The sequence below is a fragment of the Apostichopus japonicus genome, chromosome 3 (genome assembly GCF_037975245.1).
Source record: "Apostichopus japonicus isolate 1M-3 chromosome 3, ASM3797524v1, whole genome shotgun sequence".
Classification (NCBI taxonomy): domain Eukaryota; kingdom Metazoa; phylum Echinodermata; class Holothuroidea; order Aspidochirotida; family Stichopodidae; genus Apostichopus; species Apostichopus japonicus.
This window is the reverse complement of record NC_092563.1, coordinates 16,521,156-16,544,089: the sequence shown is the minus strand read 5'-3', so window position 1 is coordinate 16,544,089 and position 22,934 is coordinate 16,521,156. Positions and strand designations below refer to the sequence as shown.

Genomic DNA, 22,934 nt, shown 5'->3' with positions numbered 1-22,934 from the left:
TACTCAAAATTTCCAATTCTGTGAGGCGCGAATTGTTAAAGATCACGTAGCCTCGATGTTGATTTCACCTTCATTCAAGAGTTTTAAAAGTATACTATAAACAAAAGGTTCAGTTTGAATTTGCGCTCATTGTTTTTTCAAAGATATTCTCAACAAGAAGATCATCGATAAATAAGGTAACTTTTAGAATAAGTCTGGTTTTATGCCTTTAATTCATATGAACAGTTATTGTTATATTATTGAGTACTGTGTTAACCTATCATTAGTACTATACTTACTAGGCCTAGTAAGTAGTATACAAAGCTTTAGCGAAATGCCTAGGCTGAGGTCAGACCTAGGGCCTAGGACCAACCTAAGTAAACGTTTGAACTCAAAGTAAAACTGAATAATCTGACAAATTGACAAAGCTTAGTATGTACAGTTTGTACTGTAGCCTGTAGGCTACGATAAGCATAAATTGTCAATTTCATGTTGGTAACCATTCTAACTTGAACAAGTCAAAGTTGTAAACTTGTAGGCCCCTAGTCCTCATTCCATAACTTGAATAACAATAGTTATTGATATCCTGAATTCCCTTAGAGGCTTGAGCCATTTTTAAGCCTTGTTAGGTCCAACCTATCCATATTTGTTGTTGTTGCAGACAGGATGGGTATTCATAACCTGGCCAAACTGATTGCTGACTTTGCACCGAGTGCGATGAAAGAGCAGGAAATGAAAAGCTATTTCGGTGAGTTTTATTGTAGCCTTGGCTAATTAAGCTATAAAGTAGTTCGTCGAATACCTGGGTGAAGGTGATTATTTTCACTTCTTTGAACTTGAACATTAAACCAACTTGATAATCACATGTCTGTTGGTAACTGATATTGACAAAACGTGATAACATTCAAGGTGTTGTTTTAGTGAAAAACATACCAAGGTTGGATGCACCTCATCCTTTCACATACCAGAAACGTACATGTTCTATTCCATTAAAATGTTATAAACTAGGAATGGAAGGGAAACTTAATGCAAACTAATATACAAGTATTATTAGGAAGAAATTATGTTTTAATGAACTTTCAAAGATGTAATTTCAAGTAATGCCTATTTTAAGGTCTCATGCACATACACCTTATCTAATGTATGTGAAATCAAATAATGGCATTGAAAAATAGCTATCAGTTAATAATATGTGCATCACTTCATTGCTTATTGTATTATTAAGAACCATAACCAAAAAGAAGTATAAAGTTGAAGGTCTTCAAATTAGCTATTTTCCAATGTTACCTAGAGCTGTTAAAATGAATCACAAACCAATTTTTCTCAGCAAAGCTCTTGAGAGAATACAAATGTTTTTTTTTTTCAAATATTTGACAGCTGTGGCTTGTCGCTCATTTTTAGTCTTTTGGAACATTGTTGGACTGATCAACGTTTTAATTTTTTATGATTTGGGTCATAATTTACAGGCAGGAAGATTGCCATTGATGCCTCTATGTGTATTTACCAGTTTCTGATCGCTGTGAGATCAGATGGGGCTCAGTTAGCTAACGAAGATGGAGAAGTTACCAGGTAAGTTAATGTAAGTCCCATCGACATGGCTTCTTGGAGCAGGAATCCTCAATAGTCAGCCAGCAGGCAAAAGTCTGGCTCGAAAAAGACCCTTAACACCTTCTTCTTCTTTTTTAAAGCACAGTACTGGCATTGTGAATCATGAGGATTTTAGTTCTCTCTGGCCCTCTTAGAAAATTGATTGAGAAATGCTGCTCCATAGCTATGTACTTGACAAAGAGTGTTGTTATGAATGCAGTTCTCAGACCCAGGCATGATCAGAAACTTCCTTTGATATTGTGCTTATTATATCAGTGTTCTAGTTCTATCTTTTATTGTCAGATAACAACCTTTAATATTATGGTGTACTAATCCTTAAACAATTTTTGAATTGAGAACAAAAATTTAATTTTGGATATTTCTGCTTTTGTAGCCTTGACATAACACTCAATTTGAGTTTTCAGTAGTGCAGTGTTTGTGGCTATTTGGTGGCACACCAACTGATATTATGAGAATGTTTGATCCATCTTCATTCATTCTGTTTTTAATTCCAGTCACCTGGTGGGTTTGTTCTACAGGACGATCCGAATGATCGACAATGGCATCAAACCGGCGTAAGTCATACCTTACATTGTACCTTCATGGGGTCTCAAGCATTTGTAGTAATACACAGTTGTCAGGATAATCTTAAAAGTGAAATCTACATCATAACTCAAGCCTTCCTGCATCCCTCTTATATCTTCAGTTAATTAACCTTCCTTTACAAGCTGTAGCAACTGTCAGAGGGACATGGGAAAAGGGCAACAGAATTATCAGCATTTATCTAATTTTGATGTATATACTAACAAGCATTGTTTATTAGATTTATTCCTATGGATGATGATTATTATTATTTCTATGGACGATTATTAAATGCTTAGTTCCTTGGAAAATGAATCCCAATATTCCAACTATGCATTTTTGATGACCAAGATGATACATGAACTGTCATCGTCATGGCTACCTTGTAGGGCATGTTTCTTGGTTATATACCACATTTATTTTTGATATCACGCAAATGCAAAATTTGCTTGATCAAGATACCCAACATATTCCGCGAGGTAACTTTGACTGTCACCATATTATGGAACTGTTTCGTTTGAGTTGATTCTGTTATGGCAAATCGTTGGGTACCTTTCAAGAAGTCACCTTGTCTCTCCTCTCACCAAGGGCGGCGGAAGCACTTTTAATCTGGGGGGGGCACCGACATCAAAGGGCATCAAAGGGCACATCAAAGGGCAGAAATTCGATTGGAGTGATGCAGCCTTATATTTAGTACCCTTTATAACTCTTACTGTATTATCATATTTGTGTATACCCATCACTCCATCAACGCCCCCCCCCCCTCCCCCTCAAGGAAAATATGCATACTAGCACTGTAATATCCAATGTGCAAATTGGGAAACAAGGAACAAGTTTTCTTTTGACAAAATGAGGTAAAATCATGCTAGTTGCTAATGTAGGAACCTTCCGAATTAGAGTTTATTTCTTGTTAATATCTTAACAAATTTTCCATTCGAGATAGCTTTGAGTTTGACCCACAGAAATTCATTGAAAGTAAGGGGCGTAGCCAGGATTTGCAAAGTTGTATGCAAGACTATCTGAGCGGAGCGCCACCATCGGTTGGCGCGGAGCGTACAAGAAAATTTTTGGTTTTACAAACCCCTCAGATGGCCGGAAACGGCCCTTCGCGAGTGTTCATTCTGGTTCCCTGGCCTCTTGCTAACTTGAGACACCTCAATTTTTATGTAGAAAAAGGGCACATTTTTAACCTGAGGAAAAGTGGGGGGCACGTGCCCCCTGTGCCCCCCCCCGGTTCCGCTGCCCTTGCCTCTCACACTTGATGTACACAATGTATAAACCACATGAATGTAAACTGGGTGATCTGCTTATAACGCAAGGTATTCTCTAAGCTTATTTCAAAATATAAACAGCAGCGGGGGAAACTACGTTTGTCATCTTACAGAGCCCTGAAAGAAATTGGTTAAAATGTCTGGATTTAATGAACCATACAAACTATGATGTGTTTGGTATAGATCTGTTACAGCATGCACTTTCCACAGTAAAGACATTAACACTGTATGGTGGTATACTGTGCTTTCTAGTTCCCTAGATTTTATACTATGTAACTGTACTGATAAACACTGTTGTTGTCATGTTTGAAAGTCAAAAATCAAAATCATTTTTTCAAGAGTAAATTTTTATCAAGACTTGTACCAGTATAAATTCTCTTTTCAGTCTGGTGGCATCTTTCAAGCCATTTGGTGAAATCAGAAAGTTGAAGGTCAAATTTAAACCACAGAGCAGTCCTTCAAAGCAATTTAGCTAAGAACAACAAAGATTAACCTCCATCATTTCACCAGTGACATGTACTTTTCCACATGCTTTTACTGTGTGACTTAACGATGGAGCCATGAGAGACGCACTTTTTCAAGTATGTTTTTGATATAAAGAGGTACTAAACTTTGGGTGCAAGGAGTCATCCCGAAAATTGTTCACATCACCTTTCTAACAGATACGTGTTCGACGGAAAACCACCTGACCTCAAATCTGGAGAACTTGTTAAGAGGAAAGAACGAAGACAAGAGGCGGAGAAAGAACTGGAGAAGGCGAAAGAAGCAGGAGACACAGAAAACGTTCAGAAGTTTGAAAGACGTCTGGTCAGAGCCACACCTCAGCACAATGAAGATTGTAAGAAGTTACTGAAACTTATGGGCATCCCATACGTTGAAGTAAGTGGAACAGACTGGTTCAAATGTGGTAACCTAGCAAAAACATCCACTTTGCATGTAAATTCTCTTTATCTCCTTATCCAAAGGAAGGGAGAACCAAATTTAATTGTTTTTAATTCATTTCGAATTACTGTTAATATTACTGTTGATGTTACTGTTGATGTTACTGTTTCTAACAAATCAGTTAAATAGTCATGTCGTTGCAAGTGATACCTCATGACGAGATCAACCTGGTTAGCCCTCGCTCGGTTTATACCCGGAAAAAATGGTGATATTCCGGGTATCATGTGATCTTGGAAGTAATCATAGCTGTCTTCCTTAAGTACTTTTGTGAAAGTTTATTTCTGCTGTAGCTGCTTCCTTAGCTAAGGTAATGAAGACAGCTCTGGTTTACTTTGTAGATCATGTGATACCCGGAAAATTTCATGCCGAGTACAAACCAAGTGTGGGCTAACCAGGTTGAACTCGTAATGACGGTTAATAATTACAGCACTGGTCGATTAAAAGATGAAACGATTTAATGATGAGGCAGTATTTCATATTTGAGAACCTTTTAGCACCACCGTGGCAAATACACGCAATTTTTACATATTATTCACGCAGGCTCCGGGAGAGGCCGAAGCCCAGTGTGTGGCACTCGTAAATGGCGACAAGGTCTACGGAGTCGGAACAGAAGATATGGATGCCTTGACCTTTGGTACAAAGGTCATGCTAAGACACCTCACAGCAAGCGAAGCCAAGTAAGTTTGTTTTTTTTTTCAAATTATTACAGCTGACGTGGATTCCATCTATAGCTGAATTAAAACAAGTTTTTAAGTGATTATTTTTCTTTTGTAATTTGTAATAGATAATGACATAATTGCAAAATGAACATATACATATACAAGGCTTGAAAGATGTGTTATCATGTGGATATATATTTTAATAATAAAGACTTTTTTTTTTATTGAAACCATATTTGTTGGTCTTTGCTCTGCAGGAAGTTGCCCGTTCAGGAATACAGCTTCAACAAGGTTCTTGAGGGTCTGAATTTATCACATGAAGAGGTATGTAGAAACCCATTACGAGTACAGTCAAATATGCTAGAGTATTAGCATGGACTTTATCACAAATCCATCATGAATTGACTACAAACTACCTGCAAATCTCTCATGGCAAGTTTTCTTTCAAAGTTTTAATTTTTGTCTATTGAAGTGCTTGTTTCTCTCATTTTTGTTGAAACATATCCTACTTACTTTTTTTCATTTTCTTATTCTTTGACTACAGTTCATTGACCTCTGCATACTCATGGGCTGCGATTACTGTGGTACGATCAGAGGTATCGGACCAAAGAGGGCGATAGAGCTCATTCAGAAATACAAGAATATCGAAGCAGTGTTGGAAAACATTGATCAAAAGGTGAAGGAAACTGGTCAAGTATTTGTAGAGAACGTATTTTAATTATGTTCCTTGCCTTCTGTTATTTTCATACCGTTTATGGTAGAATATTCTAAATTGTGAAAATGAATATGTTATCTTAAGCATTGTAGAAGTTATTCCCCAAGGCTCATACATTACCCCTCCATGGATAACTGACACTTTGATCAATTGTTGCACCTAGCATTTCGATACTTAAATATCATGAATCCATGAAAATATTTTCAAAAGGAAAGGTGTTCATGCACTGTCTATGTGCAAAGAACAAGTGGCTCCTTCGCTTGGCTCTGAAGGAATGAAAAATGATTTAGATTTGTTTGAATGGTTGTCCCCATTCCATATTTGATCTTTAGGCAATACTTGGGGTTTGACAGGGAGAATTTCTCCAATATTTCCCATTTTCTTCCTCTTTGAAAGATGTGACTCATATTTCTAGGATGAAGACTTTTGCGACTTAGTGATATTCTCCAAAACTTCAATTCTGAGTAAGAAATTAGGATGTAAATGTTACAAGAGTGCATTGGTGGTATCATATTTTGTGTTGATCTGGTTATCTACAGAGTGATTGGAGGGAAGGAATCTCTAAATAGTGGTTGAAAAATGTAACAACGTTGCAGTATCATTCATAGTACTACAACCTTCTCGATATTTTTGATAGCAACACAGTCGTAAGGGTGCAAGGTTTAGCAATTTGCAATGTCATCCCAAATATGCAGCAGTTGATTTGTTTCGATTTGTTTTCAAGTTATAATTTTTTTCTTTTGATACGTATAGAAATATCCTCCACCAGAAGGCTGGTTGTTCAAGCAAGCGAGGGAGTTATTCAAACACCCAGATGTCACCCCAGCTGAGGACATTGAGGTAAAACGCTGTGAAGTTGAATGAATTTAGGCTTCATCACCTAAAAATTGTGTTTTTGCTTAAAAAACTTAATGGTCAGGAGTTGAGGGTACAAATTACACATACCATTGGCTATATTAAAACTTGATTGTTAGCAACAGCATGAGCAGGGCTTGCTTAAAGGCATTGAAGACTCGCCCCAAACCGTGTGCTGGGCTCTGAAAAAGTTAACTTTCCGTTGCTTGCAAATGACGTTTTCTTCTTGTTGCTACAAAATGCAGACAGTAATGAAACGTGATACCTTGTTATCTTATCTGAGATGTCCATCGCTGCTATGTACACTGTGCTGTGGGTATAGACCGTAGCTATATGTACTGACTGTGAAATAGTGTCTAATTACCGACAGTAGCAAGCTGTGTGTGTATTTTCTGGTATCGATGGTTGTGTCTAACACTTCTGTTACACCTCATTGGAAACTAGGTCAGATTACCGGCATGAGACGTTTCTTTATGCGCAAGTCTTCACACCCTTTAAATTTTTGTCTCAGTACTCTGTAGTGCTTATTTTAATTTTAATTTTTTTCACCCTGCAGCTGAAGTGGATTGATCCAGATGAGGAAGGGGTGGTAGACTTCATGTGTAAGAGATTTGGATTTAAGTGAGTATCATTGATAAAAAACATACTGAATGTCTTTCATTTATTATGTAAAGATGATTTGTGCGGCCCATCCTCGAATCTCTGCAATCGGGAAGGAAGGTACCAAGAAGTTTTTTAGTATAATCAACGAAACACTTGCAGTTGAATGATTTAATCAAATCAAACAGTTGAGTTGAATTTTGCGGGTGGAATTTGAATCTTGCAAATTGGTTTGTTCCATTCTTCCAACTGGGCCTGTATGTGTGTTTGAAAGTTTTTTTTTGTAGATAATTTCTATCATGAGGTCAGGTTAATTGGTAGAAGCTTATATCACATATTTTTTAACTGTGTTACGTACCTTGGATACTAACACAGATGATTCGGTTATTTTAAGGGAGTCGTTTGCTTGACTTAATACTCCAACATCTTGTCCAGGATATCAATGAATCTATTATCATTTTACTGTCACATATTTGTACATCAGAAGAGATGATAATTCGACCTTGTAATACTGAAGATGTGGAAAACAGTTTGATTTTTCTCAAGGATCGCACATCTTCAGTTTTATGTATGAATTATGGGAAACTGTCCGATTGTGACACACAATTGTGACACACAATTTTTATGTTGGGTTAATACACTTGGATAATCTAAGATTTTTAATATTCCATGAAAGCTGAGGGAAGTTATTAAGGGCAACAGCGTTTGTCTGTCTCATGCAGCACAGGTTGGGTATAAAGCATTCTGACTGGTGCTTATTTGTCCCTGAGAACATGAGATGGGAACTAGGTCATTGATAAGGGTAATGGGGGGTTGTCAACACAGGTTAGAATGGTAATCGGTCAATACAGGAGTACAAAACTTACACTGAAGGAGGGGGGGTGTCCTGTGGGGCTCAAAAGGATACCAAGAATGAAACTAAGATGAAGTATATGTATTTATCCATTTTCGGTTTCCTGGAAAACAATAGAGTGCTTCTAATTGCTTTTGAGCTGTGCATTTTGTGCACGATTTATCATAGGTTTGAACTTTAGGCAACTTTCCAGCTAAGTGAACGGCTCCATTATTATAACTATCTTTTTAAATTATTTGTTTATTAATTAAAATGTTAACATTTCAACCCTTTTCAGTGAGGAGCGTATCAGGAATGGTTGTCAAAAACTGAAGAAAGGTCGCAAAGGAGCTACTCAGGGTCGATTGGACAGCTTCTTCACTGTCGTTGCTAATAAAAGCAGCAATAAGAGGAAGGTATGTTTACTCAGAAAATTATAATTAAAGGTAGTAGCATTGTTCCCTAAACTTTTGAGGCTAACATTTTCCTAATCAAATATTCTGAGGAATTGAAAACATAAGAATCACTCAGTGCCAAAATGAGTGCCAAAATTGTCCAAAATGTTTACGTTCAAGCCCCTGTGTATTAGACTGAAGGATAGTGAGTTTGTGATACATTTACTTTGTTCAAATGTTCGTTCAAATGTGACCCTTTTACTTTCACTTTTCTCTTTTCAGGCAGAAGAAATGAATGGTAAGAAGTCCAAGAAAGCCAAAGGCAGTTTCAAGAAAAGAAAATGATACCACCTTTGACATCAGTTAATGCTTGGAGCAAGTCAGACATAAATATGTTTGGAGCAAGTCAGACATAAATATGTTTGGAGCAAGTCAGACATTAATATGTATGACCTTTGAACTTTTAGCTTTCCTTGGAGATCAATCAAGCAACAAACACTTTTTGGTACAAACAATCATTTAGCAGCAGTTTTACAGTCTGACAGCGTTCAGACTGAAATGGTAAAATGTCAATTTCAGCATGATTTGTAATTGGTTTTACTATGACATGTGTACATATTTTTGTATAGGCTATCATTCCATAGCCTCTAATGTTGTGCTATGTCGATTATTTTGCCGGATTCATGATGCATTTGCGATGAATTTTCGTAAGGAGCAGAGAAGGGATATACTTACACCCAGAAGATGTTGTACATTGGGTCAAATGAAGTACTCGTTAGGCTTTTAGTTTGCTCCCATCATTTTGGTGGGAATGTGGGATGTTTGATTTGTTCAGTTACCATGACTACCATTTTGCTAATATTTGAAGTTGAAAGGTGATAAGTATAAAGCTCATCTTTAAGAAGTCTGTCAAAGTTTCTTCGAGTAGGCTCCAACACATTGAGGAGGGTCATTCGTAGCAGAAAATTAAATCTCAGAAATTTATGTCGTCTGATGAATGCATCTTCGTGTTTTTAAAAGTAGACATTAGACATCATTGTCCTAATGTTAATCCTCCGTCCCTTTCCAGAATTGTCACTCCCAGTTACCTTATAGGGAAATAATATTTATTTTACTGTCCTTGTAGTATTTGAAAAGACCAGACAGCAAACTGACAAACTATTGCAAAGATGGAGGAGATGTTATGACCATATGGAGGCCAATAACTTTTCTGAGATCATTGCTACAAGTTTATTTTTGGTGGGAAAGAGAGACTTAAGATGGCTATTAGACTGGTGGTACACAATTATGCTATTAACCAATTTTCTAGTATTATTTTCACCTTATATCATTGGAATTGGGGATGGGGGGGGGGGTTTATATCAAGTTATAAATTATGGCATGTATGTGTATCCGCACATGCCCCCCCCCCCCCCCACTCCTTCACTTCTGCCAAGAGTTGTCAATTTGTTGGGTAAAATGTCCTAAATATTTCAATTTTGAACTGAATATTAATAATCTTTTGCCAAAATCTTGTAGTTAATGCTGCATATTTCTTCTCCATAAAGTGTTACACTGAAAACGAGACAATTTGTACAAACTTTGCATAACTTTTTCGCATGGACCCAAGAATATTCTTGGCATTACTATGATGTACTTATTTTAGTTTCATCATCTGTTTCATAAAGAGGAAAAAATGGATGTAAAATAAAACAGCAGACAGAATGAATATTTGATTTCTCCTTTCATTTACAAAACTTGTCTGATTGGACGGATTAGTATATAGGATTAATGTTACACAGATTACTTAAGAATAATGAGTACAACACCCTGCACCCTCCACTCATTGTAATCCACAACTTATCATCTGTGGAAAGTATCTTACAAGTCAGCACATTAAACTTATATTAATTTACCCCAAATATTTAGAAGAATGTGTACAAGAATTTACCCATTAAATCAAACTCCAATTTACAACAAATGGATGGATTAAGTAATTTCTCCTATGGAGAATAGGTCAAGAATTCTTTGTTTTCTAAAATTCTCAACAACAACAAAGACCTTTCATAATACAGGACTTACAATACGATATGTACCAACTATTAAATACAATTAACAAACAATATTTAAAACAACAGCCCAAAGTACTCTTAGCATACATCTAGTAGCACACATCTAGTAGCACACTGTTTCTCACTCATTGCAACACATTTTATCATCAGTGGAAGGTATCTTACAAGTGTGTAAGTTTAACTTATATTAATTTACCCCAAATACTTAGAAGAATGTGTACAAGACTTTACCATCAAATCAAACTCCAATTTACAGCAGTTTGATGGATTAAGTAATTTCTCCTGTGGAGAATAGGCCATGAATTCCTTGTAAAATTCTCAACAACAACAGAAACCTGTCATAATACAGGACTCACAATGTGATAGGGTACTGACTTATATGATTAACAAACAATAATATTTATATATAATAATAGATATATATATATACATATAATAATAATATAACAACAGCACAAGTACTGTTAGCACACTTCTACTAGCACATTGTTTCTCACTCATTGTAAACCACATTTATCATCAGTGGAGAGTATCTTACAAATGTGAATGAAAAACTTATGTTAATTTACCCCAATTACTCAGAAGAATATGTACAAGACTACCATCAAATCAAACCTCAATTTACAGCAGTTGGATGGATTAAGTAATTTCTCCTGTGGAGAATAAGTAATAAATTCCTTGTTTTGTAAAATTCTCAAAGAAGAAAAAATTGTCGTTATACAGGACTTATTATATTATGCCTACCAATTAATATGCTGAACAAATGTAATACAATAATGTTAAAAACAAAAAACAGCACAAGTAATGTAAGCACACATCTATTAGCACAGTTTTTTAAGTAAAGCTTTTAAACAGAAATCAAGCTAGAGAGAATGTGGGAAGCACACTTTTGGAATTAAAAATACAGTTTTCTAAACATACGAGGTATAAGAGCAGGTAACAAGCAACATTATTTGAAGTTTTTGAACCATAATAAAAGTTTCAAAGAATATCAAGGTGTAAAGTGCTAGTAATAACTTGCAGAAATAAAACCATGTTTCATATCACAAATACTCTTTCTAATACAGTATCAAACTTTTGAATGTCTAGAACAATTTTGAAGAACAGATTCTCCAGAAAGTTTATTGTTGAAAATATTTTGAGCAATATTTAATGAGAAAACTAAATTTTGATAACTAACTGTTGAAGTGAAGTTGAATCCCAGTTTGGATACTTCGTTCACGGAAAATAAATGTATGCTTCTCTATAATTCAAAATTGTTGAGCGTACTCGTATGCTACGTTGAACTTTCGTTCATTTTGGAAACCTATGCTACCCTCTTATAAACTTTGAAGACTTGGACAATTTGTAATAAATTTGTTTGACACTCTGTATATAAATTACTTGATACACAGAGGTAAAGACAATAATGTTCAGTTCCTCAGAACCATTTCCACCACTAAAATGTTTCTTTGTCGGTTTTCTTGGACTTCAACACATCAAGAACGAACATCTTTAGGGTTCTTTCATTATCAATAAAATATTGAATGTGATGGAAATTTATCCATTAGACATAGCACCATACCTCCTTTTACCAATGGATTGATATATTTCAAAGCACTTACCAAAACCCCTTCAATATCTAAAGGTTTAAAAATGGGCTATCATATCCTCATCGTATTCTACAAATATTACCACTTCTCAATAAATGATAAACATCGTCCTGTTACTTGTCGCAACAAGGAGAGACCTTTTCCCAGCCAGCCCAGTTCCCCAAATTGCACCTGATCTAGCGGGCCGGGATTGCACCTGGCCAACTCTTCACTGTGGAAAGGCTACTCCATAAAAGTGATGACCTGGTGTGTTGAAGCACTTGTATGAGCAGAGGAGCGCCCTCATTGGTATCCGGCCAGGTGAATTCTCAAGCTTAAGCTCCTGTCGATGAAAATTTCAACTCTATCAATCACATCATGTTATCATAATTGAGAAATATGGCTTTCATCCTCTACTCACCCTTGAAGAGCATAGCCAGAAATGGAGTCGTTTTGGAAGGCATTAGGTTTGAGAAGTTAAGGGACAAAAAGGGTTGACCTTATTTTTAATCCCATTAAATCTAAAGAATGACTCGAGTACTCAAGGATATAAAATCACAATACCTTAGTTGTTATACATGGTGCACATTTCTGTTACATTTAGTATGGAGTGAAAGTATCATATGGGTCAAAGAGAACAACAGAAAGAGTGTTTCATCCTTCAACATTGCATACCAGATATTTTTATAACTTTTCTTTCTTTTTTTTTTTCTTTTCTTTCTTTTGTGTAAAAGTAAGAGGGCCTAACATTTCAATCCTAGCAGGATCTTCTTCATAGGCTGAATGATTTTTCTTTACAATGGACTAAAATGTATACACTGGACAGTATTTTAGATATATATGGAAAGGCACCCTAGCTTCATTATATTGTACAATTGTCTCAGGCTGGGGTTATGTTTGCCACAGCAAATCTATTAGACTTCAATTTTATTTCAAAAAATTTCAATATTACCCTTGATGGCCCTAATATAAAAAATGGTGACCAACGATGCAACCAGAGGGAGAGAAAGCGGGGTTAGGGTAGATCATGGTAGATCATGGGGGGGGGGGGGGGGGGAACACGAGGTACAATTTATTTGAAAACTCTGAGTGACGGCATCTTTTCGTAAAAGAAGAACAAAACTAAAATTTAAGGAACAGCCCACATACCTTGTGACCGTCAATGAAGCAAACGCATTCCAGCCAAGTATTCAGGAATGCGCCACCACAGAGGGCGCACTTGCTGGCTTGTGCGAGCATATCACGAATGTCTGGATAATGTCTGATAGCTCTCCTCATGAAGGACCACCTGTTATAGAAATGCGTTTATTTAAAAAATTATGCAATTGTTGATGTGGGATTGTTTAGAGTGGTTTTGAAATTGATGGAAGGTTGGTGAAGTTGTCCATATAGAAACAGTAAAGTGACTAAACTGCAATCGAAACAATTATTTGATTCGACTCGACCTTACACTGAAGAGACTCATTACAACTCAGCTTGATAGCAAGTAAACAAATTCCAAATGTTTTCATGAAGTAGTCAGCGATGTGTATAATAGGGCTGGTTTAGTTTGGGCCGCTAAGTTACTTTGAGGGACCTAATCAGCATCAGGAGGGACTTTCGAACTATCCAATCAAAGAATAATCATAACCATGCTAACCACTTTGGGACCATTGGGACTGGACTGGTTCCTAGCTTTTGAGCTAGCCAAGAGGAAACCAAGCAATTTAAGAAAAATGTGAATTGCAATGTTGGAGCTTCATATGAGTCCTAAAATGGCAATTGGCCAGTGGAGGCTTAAATTTACCCATTTGAGTCTCATGTGTTAATTAGTATTAAACAATTTATCCCACTAGGGGGCTTAAACACATGTCTTCCACTAGTAAAATCCCATGTGCCACCAGCTTGGGTAATGCTGACTGGGAAGTGCATGATGACGTAACCTAAAACACTCATCATTTATCTGTGGATCAACTAATATTACAAAATATTTGATCATTTATAAATATGACGTATGTACGGCTAAGAGTTTATGAGAAAGAAGCACATTTGCTACTTAGCATGAGAATGCCCGAGCAGTGACGAAGGAAACAGCAAATTGTCTTATTGTCAATCAAACACCCCTTGCTGTAATTAACTATAATCTTAACATACTTATCATTTGATGTGCTGTACATACTGCTAATTTTTTACCATACAGAAGTGAATTTGCTATATACGACAGCCTGAACTGATCTTACCAAGGAAACAGCAAATAAGAACAAAATTCTTGGGGAATCAATAAAATATATAGTGATTATTTGATATTATAGATGTGCATGAGAAAGACACTGTGTGATTAACCCATATTCAAGTGCATTTATTAGTGAAAAAACAAGAAAAATAAATATCTACCTTGAATCCAACAAAACATTGTTTAGAAATCAAGATACTTCACTATTGACCTAACAGCCTCATGACACACAGTTGCCGGCGGTTACCGATGTAAGGGGACTGGGTTTAAGAGTGGATTGTAACGATTAACTTGCTTGGTGTTCATGCCCGGGCTTTAACTTGGGTAAGATTTCACACAAACACTACTTGGATCAATGTATAAAGTACCAATCATCTTGATAAATTAATTGCAGCGAGGTGCAATTTGCTGAGATCAACATGTTTTTAGCTTCCAATGTAGGATGTAAAAAAATCAGACAGACTTGAAGCAACTAAATAAACATAAAAAAAATTGTTTTTACACTACCGTTCGATTTTACACATTTTTACACTACCTTCCGATCTAATAGTGACTCAGCTTATCTCTGTAGGACATGTTTTAACGTAACATACTTTTCATATGTTTTATGCTTAGACCCTTTGCTGGGTAATGTTTCTCCAAATGCATGAAGAGGACACTGATTTTGGAATCAAATGTTAAGATCTACAAACTTTGACTTCCAAAGGGTTTTCATAATCAATTATCACATAACAAAACATTTAGCAAAATGATATGAAACTATACTTGACAAATTGTTCAAAACAGGAGACAAAGCTTTTGATAAATAAAATTTTAGGAAGGTATGTTTTGCACATGGTTCTTACATTTAGTTCATGGAATTTGATTTTCCCTGTGAAAGTTGTTAACGTCATTCTGTATTGGATATCTCGTGATGATTCCAAATACATTTCATTACTGTGCACATCAAAAGAAGGGTAGTGATGAATGGTGCTTTTATTGAGAAGAAAATTTATGTTATAAACACCAACCAAGTGAGATGAAAAGAGTTTTTGTGCATCTTTAGTGAAGTGATCGAGAAGACAAAGTTAGTCCAACTAAAATGTCCATCAACTCACGCTGGATTGTCCTCGTAGAAATACTTTCCGGCAACTTTCACAAGTCTCCGTCTTTCGATTTGTAAACACAATGGAGGAACATTATTGCATACATAGATATGCAAGGAGTAAGTTGTACACACATCGGAAGTATATGTTCTTAAATACTGTGGTTGCAACAGGTATGATTGTAGGATATTAGGATTACATCGCATCCATATACATTTACATCATTAAAACCAAATTTGATGGTTATTTTATTCGTTATGGAAAGGTAATGTATATCATGCTGACTTGCTTCATGTAGCCAGAACTTATTTGGGATTAAAATGAAACAGCTTAGGTATTATAATATCACAGCTTAGGTTTGAAAGTATCTCTGTCTGTAGTACTAACACATAGCTATTCATCAGTACACAAAGACATTGGTCTACCACTCCTCCTCCCTTCCCTTCCTTAATTTTTCCCTCCTTCCCTACCCTTTCATTCCTTAACTTTTCCCTCCTTCCCTACCCTTCCCTTCCGTAGCTTTTCCCTCCTTCCCTTCTCTACCCTACCCTTCATCCTGCCAGCCATTAACCTGATTAGCATTTGGTTGAATCATCTATGCCTTATTTTTCTCTATGCTTTACATCTTTAACAAGTTGCATTATTCTTTTTGGTATTTTAGAATAATTTAGAACGGGCATGTCCTTTATTCCCCTGAAATAGAGGCAGTACTGTATGTGTCTATCTTATGAAACTTACCTTTCTTTCAGTTGTTTTACAATGTATCTTGCTGTTAATTCCTGATAAAGAGAGAAACATAAATTTAAAACAATGTTAAATGGTTGCAAAAATGCTCTTCACTTTTTTATAAAACTTCAGTTTAATAATCTCTTATTCTCAGTACATGCTGTTAATGTACACCTCCAGAATACATTAGATTTTTAATTAACCCAACAATTTTAGAAAAACATGGAACCTTAACTGGATTAGCATTACTGTTGTAAAATTCAGTAATTATGCCAATATTGTTTACCTCACATCTCATAAAAATCAGAAAAAAAAATTTTCAGATTATTTCAAGTTGTTTTTTGTAAATAACGATTTCAGGTTCATAAATCATAGACCTCAGACCTGTATACAAACTGTGTACAAATTATCTGAATTTATTGAATCCCCCATAAGAGAAATACCCATTCATGACACTAAAAGGTATACTGCCATCATGGAATGTAGAACAATGCACATTAGTTCATCTGTCATTTAATACCAATAGTTTGTTTCATTGTTGAGGTATAAAAGATTGGAATTTATTATTATTATTAGTCGTAGTAGTAGTATTTTTATTACTATTATCATTATTATTATGTTTGAACACTGAATAATCAGGATTATTTGTGATGTCATACATGGACTACATCAACAACCACTCTGGTTTGCCTTTACATGGAAATTACCTCAGAAAAAATATGTATAAAAGAACATTGTTGCATGTTGGTAGGATAAAGCAGCTTCCATCAACATTAGACATAAAATACAAAGTCCTAATTGTGCCAATTATAGAATAAAAAGATTAGAAAGAGCAACACAAAGGTAGATTGATGGGTAAATTCCCAGTTAATTACAAAGATATATATTTTTTTTAATGGTTCAGTATAACCAAGTGGACACATCTCTAACCATTTTTGTGATAGCCACATTGAAATGACGGATATCAAGGCGACTAAGCAAGTCAAGCGGTTAAGTAATATTTTACCTTGAGCGTTAAAACCTCATCCTCCTGTACAGACTGTACCGGTAATTGATCTAGCAGAGGGTTTTCTTCACAATAAAGCTCCTTCAATGGCATCTTGTGTAGCTAAGACCAAAGCAATAGGGAGAAAAATATATATCAATTTCACAACTATATGATGTAAAGAATAAACATCACTATCACTTTTCTTATCTAACTTCCAACAATTGACTTCCTGTCATGAACCAAAATATTGAAAATATAAAAATATGTTTCACTTTTCATTTCATTTATAATTTTACCTCTGAAGGGAATATTCTTAGGTCATTTCCAGCGACATCTATCACCTCCAAGCAACCGCATTTACTGAGGCCTTCTGGTAGTTCCTTGATCTTGTTCTTCTGTAAGTGGACTTTCTTCAACTTTGCCAGGAAACCAAACTCTAACGGCAGACTTGTAAGTTGATTATTGGCAGCATGGAATTCCTCCAAATGACTCAAGGCGCAGAGTTCAGAGGGCAAGGATGTTAATTTGTTACCATCCACACTGAGATGTTGGATATGTACAAGTCTGGAAGACAGTATAAAGCAGATTCAGTCATATTTACGAATTGATTTCATCTGAATTTACTAACAAATTTCCATATCAATTATCTAACATTAGTTTAAGGTCATACAAACATGAATCGCTAATGATACTTTCTCCACACCTTTCTGTCTTTGTCCTTTTCCAGTTTATTCCCTACCCCCTTCTTTTATCCTCTTTTTGTTCCTCCACTGTTTATCTCCTACCTCTCCTCTTCCCCTGTTGCTTTCTTTCTTTCTTCTCTCCATCCCTTGTCCATTAATCCCCTTATTTCCATCTCTTTGTGTTCACCATATTCATTAACCTGTCTGTATTCTGTGCGTGTTTTTGTACCTTCTGTTACTGTTACTTGTCATTAAGCCTTTGAAGAAGATCCTGCTAGGATTGAAAGTTTGAAACGTCAGGCCAACTTACTTTTACACAATGATAATTAGTTAACACATTTTAAGGTGACCAGACGTCCAAAACTTTAAGGGTAGTCCCCAGAATTTATGATTCCTTCCCAGATTACAAGTGTCCCTGGATCTTATGTACTGTCCTTTGTACAAAGGTCAGAATTATGCAAATTTGACCATCATTTTTGATAGATATCACATAACAGTTCCTCAATTCAAATGGAGCATTGTATCTTGAAAGAATACTCACTTGTTCATTGCTGCAGGAAGGTTTTTTAATTTGTTATTGTTGATGTTCAGAAATTTCAGGTTTTTCATTCCACCTAAATTTGAAAAAAACAAAAAACAGACAAGCTGAAGATATTTCCCATAAAGGCAAGTGATCAAAATCAAGCGAGCATTAGGGTCCAAGATATGATGTTGAACATTGATAGTTAAGTAAAAGCATAACCCATGCAAGAAATGGAGCTGAAAGAATTTACAGTACATGTATCAGAGAATTCTACAAATGAACTGTATCACGATAATATTTACTGAATAAAATTTTAATGAAAACTCACTTTGAAATGATTAATGTTAATATTCTAACGGGCATATATGCTTACGGCTAACAGTGTACATGTTGACTCTACTGTGTAGGGATAACTGACCAGTGTTCAATCCCCTCCCCCTCAGATGTGCAGTGGATGTATTCCTGTTCAAGCTTCACAGAGTACAGCCCCATCAGGTTGTACAAGCCCCTTCTCTACATCCTTTAATATAATCATAGGGTTGATTCCCAGTCATCCAATGTTTATGCTAGAACAATACTACAAAAAGAGGATGGGGTGGACACCAGGGAGTGTCATGAGCAATTGGCCATGACCGAGGATAGCTATACTATTCAAGCTGCAATGATATGGCCATATTGGGTTTGGGTCTTTATCAATTTGGAAGTACATTGTCAACCTACACAGTAGCTAGGCTAGACCTCTAATTTGTTAAACTTATGGGTTTGGCTAATTTAAAAAAAAATTAAGTTACCCAGAACTTTTCCGTCTATTTGTTGGATGTTATTGCCAAACAGATGTAAAACTTCAAGACTAGTCAATCCTGATAAAGCTTCTGGGAGAACTTCTAATTTGTTGTTACCAAGGTTTAAAACAGTAAGCTGCAAAAAAAAAAGGGAATTGGTTTACAACATGACAAGTTTTAAAATGCAACCTTGTCTTTGGAGAACTTTACTCAGAATAAACACACTGGAAAACTTTGAAACTGTGCTACCTCTGTCTCTCAGAACAAGATTATTATTAGTAATGACAAGAAATGTATGCCCCAATCTTGTTTCATATTGCCAAAGTAAGAGACCCTTCCAAGTCCAAGGTGTTACAACCGGGGCCAAACTTAGGCTGTCTGTAGCCTAGTACAAGTTACAACTTTCTTTATTTTCATTAAACAAAATGTACATATCATCATTGAAGTTCATAAAAGCATTTGCCGATGTGTTTTTTCTTGAACTGTGGTATCTATTTCTAGCTTACACACGCATGAAGCAATGGTTAGTTAGGACTACGTCCTTGCCTAGGCTATGAACAACATATTTCGCTAAAGTGATACACACTACAAAAGGGGACATTATTACCGTACGTAACGATGACATTTCCTTTGGTAATTCATGAATTCTGTTGTTCTTCAGTTGCAAATTTTGCAACCTTAATAGCTTTGATATTATCTTCGGCACATTTTCGATGTCTTTACTGGATAAATTGAGTGAAGTTGGTTGCCCTTTCAGGGCTCGAAGCAGGAGGGTATCTGACATAACTTTTTCGTTGTTTTCCTCTGCGTTCGGTTGCTAATCACGTGATTGTACATTCTAATCAGGTGACCTGGGAGATTGGGGTGGCTTTTTGAATGGTCTGAATCACAGGATTTGTTAATTCCACAGTTCAAGTTTTATGCATTATTTCCTAAATATCGTTTGTATGATAGACCGATTTAACTTGCTTTTGGAAATGACCCGTAGACTACATCATATGAACAGAGATGCCAAGGTCAGATGTTTTTTAGGCGGGTGAAAATTGTCTGGTGCTGTTGGTTACGTACACCATCTAAGCGGAGCGCCACCATGGGTTGGCGCGAAGCGTACAAGAAAATTTTGGGATCTTACGGCCCCTCAGATGGCCGGAAACATCACTTCCCGGGTCATCTAAGCTGAATCTATACTGTCTCAATCGTATAGGTAACGTTGCTTTCAGCCGGGCATATTTAGCACGATCGGCTTTGAGTAAGTTCCGATCCTGGCGGTTCTGAGATAATTCGCATTTTGGTGTGATGAAATTTTTTAGGCGGGTGAAAATTGTCTGGTGCTGTTGGTCACGTACACCATCTAAGCGGAGCGCCACCATGGGTTGGCGCGAAGCGTACAAGAAAATTTTGGGATCTTACGGCCCCTCAGATGGCCGGAAACATCACTTCCCGGGTCATCTAAGCTGAATCTATACTGTCTCAATCGTATAGGTAACGTTGCTTTCAGACGGGCATATTTAGCACGATCGGCTTTGAGTAAGTTCCGATCCTGGCGGTTCTGAGATAATTCGCATTTTGGTGTGATGAAATGAATTTCACGCTAGCAATGATACACTTTCACAGGAAAAACTCTGTGGGCCCACAATGCGGGAGATTCTTCAAAAATGCGGGAGTTTTTTGGAAAATGCGGGAGATTCGGACAGGTGGGCGGGTGAGCGGGAGACGACCCGAAAATGCGGGTGACACCCGCCCAAAGCGGGTGACTTGGCAGCACTGTATGAATCAAGGGCGTAGGAACCGGGGGGCTGGGGCGCCAGCCCCCCAGTGAAAAATATGGGCCGGAAGTATCATTCCCCCCCCCCCCCCCGCTTCGCAAGTCCGAAAACCCCTTTTTCATTTCCAAATGAGAAAAATATCTCATTTGGAGCACCAAATTGCATCTAAGGCCAGGTGAAAATGCAAAATTATTTACAAAATGGAGTAGGTGTTGAAGGGTGCTATATTGCACCAAATTGCATCTGAGGCCACCTGGAAATGCAAAAAAAATTCCAAAATTTCCCCTTAGACACCTCCCCCAGGCCGGCCATCAGTCTTCAGCCCCCCCCCCCCCAACTCAAAAGTACCTTCCTACGCCACTGATATGAATAAGTTCTTCGAATGATTTTGGAACTACAAAAGTTAGTGAAAACTGACATCTATTTTTCTAGGGTTTTATTTTTGGCAAATTTAGCGTTTTTCGCCATTTGTCGCTTGTCACCCTGCTACGTACGCTTATCTGCGTAGTGTGTATAGTTAATACACGCTGCAGCTGCGCTGTTCGAGGAGTGTGCGTTGCACTGTACAGCTCTACGCTCTTAAACCCACCACGTAAAACAACGCTGTTTCTCTTTTTTGGAAAATCGTTTAGTAGTAGTAGTACTAGTAAGTTGAATCTCGTCTATCCGACATGCTCAGTGATTTACCTCCGCCATGTATTACGATCTTGCGCATGGTTTATTGCTTCCTTTCTTTCCTAAACATATTGGAAAATACACCACTGGCAATACTAACACTAATGGTGAATTCTTAACAGACCTTATTGTGCGTAACGATCTATACTTATGTAATATACTCTACAAACACAAACTTGAGCATATCAACACCTAGTCCAAGGTAATTTTTCATTTGTTACGCTTTTTTTCGTTTTGTTTTTTCACTGGCATGATATGCACAGGTCAGTCTACTGTATGTGGCAATTCACACCTCCACCAAAAACAATAGGGGTCTTGTACTCAATGTGATGCATCCAAACACCAAGTATCAGAAATATCCATATCATATTTAAAGGTTTCCAGAGTTTGACCTCTGGTGACCTCAAATGAACTTTGACCTACACCAAGAACAGGATTCTTGTACTCAATATGGCAAATCCATATACTATGTATGAGAAGTATCCATGATTTCTACAAGGAGATAAACATTTTAATAGGATTTCAGATTTGACCGCTGTTGACCCAGATTAACTCTGACCACCAAGAACTAGTTAGTTATATTCAATTCAATGCATCCACTTGATAAATATGAGAAGTACCCATGCCTCCTATCTTGAATTATCCTGTTTACAAGGTTTTCAGCGTTTGAATTAGTCTGGTGACCTCAGATGACCTCCACCAAATGCTATGCTTCGTTTTCTCTATTTGACGTATCTACATGCATAAAAGGACAAATATCCATGATTCCTCTTTTTGAAATATATACTAGTTTACACGGTTTTCATTGTTTGACCTAGCTCGGATGACCTTTGACCTCCACCAGAATCAATAGGATTCGTCTACCCGATATGACGCATACACACGACAAGTATAACAAGTAGGGCTCATTTGCTATTTCGGAAAAAAAGTGGGGGGCACGTGCCCCCCGGCTCCTATCCCCTGCGTTGAGCTACAGGCAAAGTAAAGTCAGCTGCTCGGTCCATTTCAAATTGTTATGCTAATAATACCTCTCTCGTCAATATTAATTTAACATTATATAAACTTCTTGTAAACAACATGGGCTGGCACAGCAGGAACACAACACCCAACAATGGAAAATACCATACCGGAAACACAAACATGGGACGCACCGCCGGCAGCGGGAAAGACCCCGGTCGGAAAATTATGATGAGCTGTTCCATGCTCGGAATGAGGGTTAGATACGGGGCAAAGGTCAGTGACGATGAGACACTGGTATTTACGTATTACACCTATAGCTTTAAGCATACTACGGAATATTGTCAATGTTTTGTCAAACAGAAAAGCCTTGCTTTTATCAGGCATATCATTTCTAACCTTTCAGCCACGATCCCTACCCGCGCCCTAGAATCCGGTCCTTCCACTCAGATGGAAAACTGGTTACTGTATGAAAACTCTATATGTGTCACCAGGATG

General features: G+C 36.9%; 2 protein-coding genes across 3 annotated transcripts; one reads left to right on the top strand and one right to left on the bottom strand.

Annotated features, from left to right (window-relative positions):
* Window positions 1–34: 34 nt before the first annotated feature.
* LOC139965217 (flap endonuclease 1-like) lies at window positions 35–11,837 on the top strand. The gene is made up of 12 exons (XM_071967377.1): window positions 35–176; window positions 641–727; window positions 1,446–1,548; window positions 2,082–2,141; window positions 4,082–4,298; window positions 4,902–5,038; window positions 5,278–5,344; window positions 5,565–5,696; window positions 6,489–6,575; window positions 7,147–7,211; window positions 8,321–8,438; window positions 8,700–11,837. Exons 2-12 carry the CDS (start codon window positions 646–648, stop codon window positions 8,760–8,762), a joined length of 1,131 nt encoding a protein of 376 aa, XP_071823478.1. The 5' UTR covers window positions 35–176; window positions 641–645; the 3' UTR covers window positions 8,763–11,837.
* A 138-nt stretch (window positions 11,838–11,975) lies between these two features.
* Window positions 11,976–20,000, bottom strand: LOC139965218 (uncharacterized). 2 transcript variants are annotated; one of them, XM_071967379.1, is made up of 9 exons: window positions 19,646–20,000; window positions 19,048–19,174; window positions 18,275–18,347; window positions 17,347–17,614; window positions 17,069–17,170; window positions 16,075–16,115; window positions 15,349–15,399; window positions 13,189–13,327; window positions 11,976–12,382 (listed from the first exon to the last, which is right to left on the bottom strand). In XM_071967379.1, the coding sequence occupies exons 1-9, from the start codon at window positions 19,820–19,822 to the stop codon at window positions 12,269–12,271; spliced, it is 1,092 nt and encodes a 363-aa protein (XP_071823480.1). In that variant the 5' UTR covers window positions 19,823–20,000; the 3' UTR covers window positions 11,976–12,268. The 2 variants fall into 2 exon arrangements, with proteins under 2 accessions (XP_071823480.1, XP_071823481.1); XM_071967380.1 differs by lacking the exon at window positions 15,349–15,399 and having other exon boundaries at window positions 19,646–19,989.
* Between the last annotated feature and the right edge of the window lie 2,934 nt (window positions 20,001–22,934).

Coding starts and splice junctions, on each gene's coding strand:
- LOC139965217 (XM_071967377.1), top strand. CDS start 646: ATGGGTATTCATAACCTGGCCAAACTGATTGCTGACTTTGCACCGAGT. Junction 728..1,445: donor GGAAATGAAAAGCTATTTCG/GTGAGTTTTATT, acceptor CATAATTTACAG/GCAGGAAGATTGCCATTGAT. Junction 5,697..6,488: donor TGGAAAACATTGATCAAAAG/GTGAAGGAAACT, acceptor TGATACGTATAG/AAATATCCTCCACCAGAAGG.
- LOC139965218 (XM_071967379.1), bottom strand. CDS start 19,822: ATGTCAGATACCCTCCTGCTTCGAGCCCTGAAAGGGCAACCAACTTCA. Junction 17,171..17,346: donor TAAGAATATTCCCTTCAGAG/GTAAAATTATAA, acceptor CTTTGGTCTTAG/CTACACAAGATGCCATTGAA. Junction 16,116..17,068: donor ATGAGGTTTTAACGCTCAAG/GTAAAATATTAC, acceptor TCTCTTTATCAG/GAATTAACAGCAAGATACAT.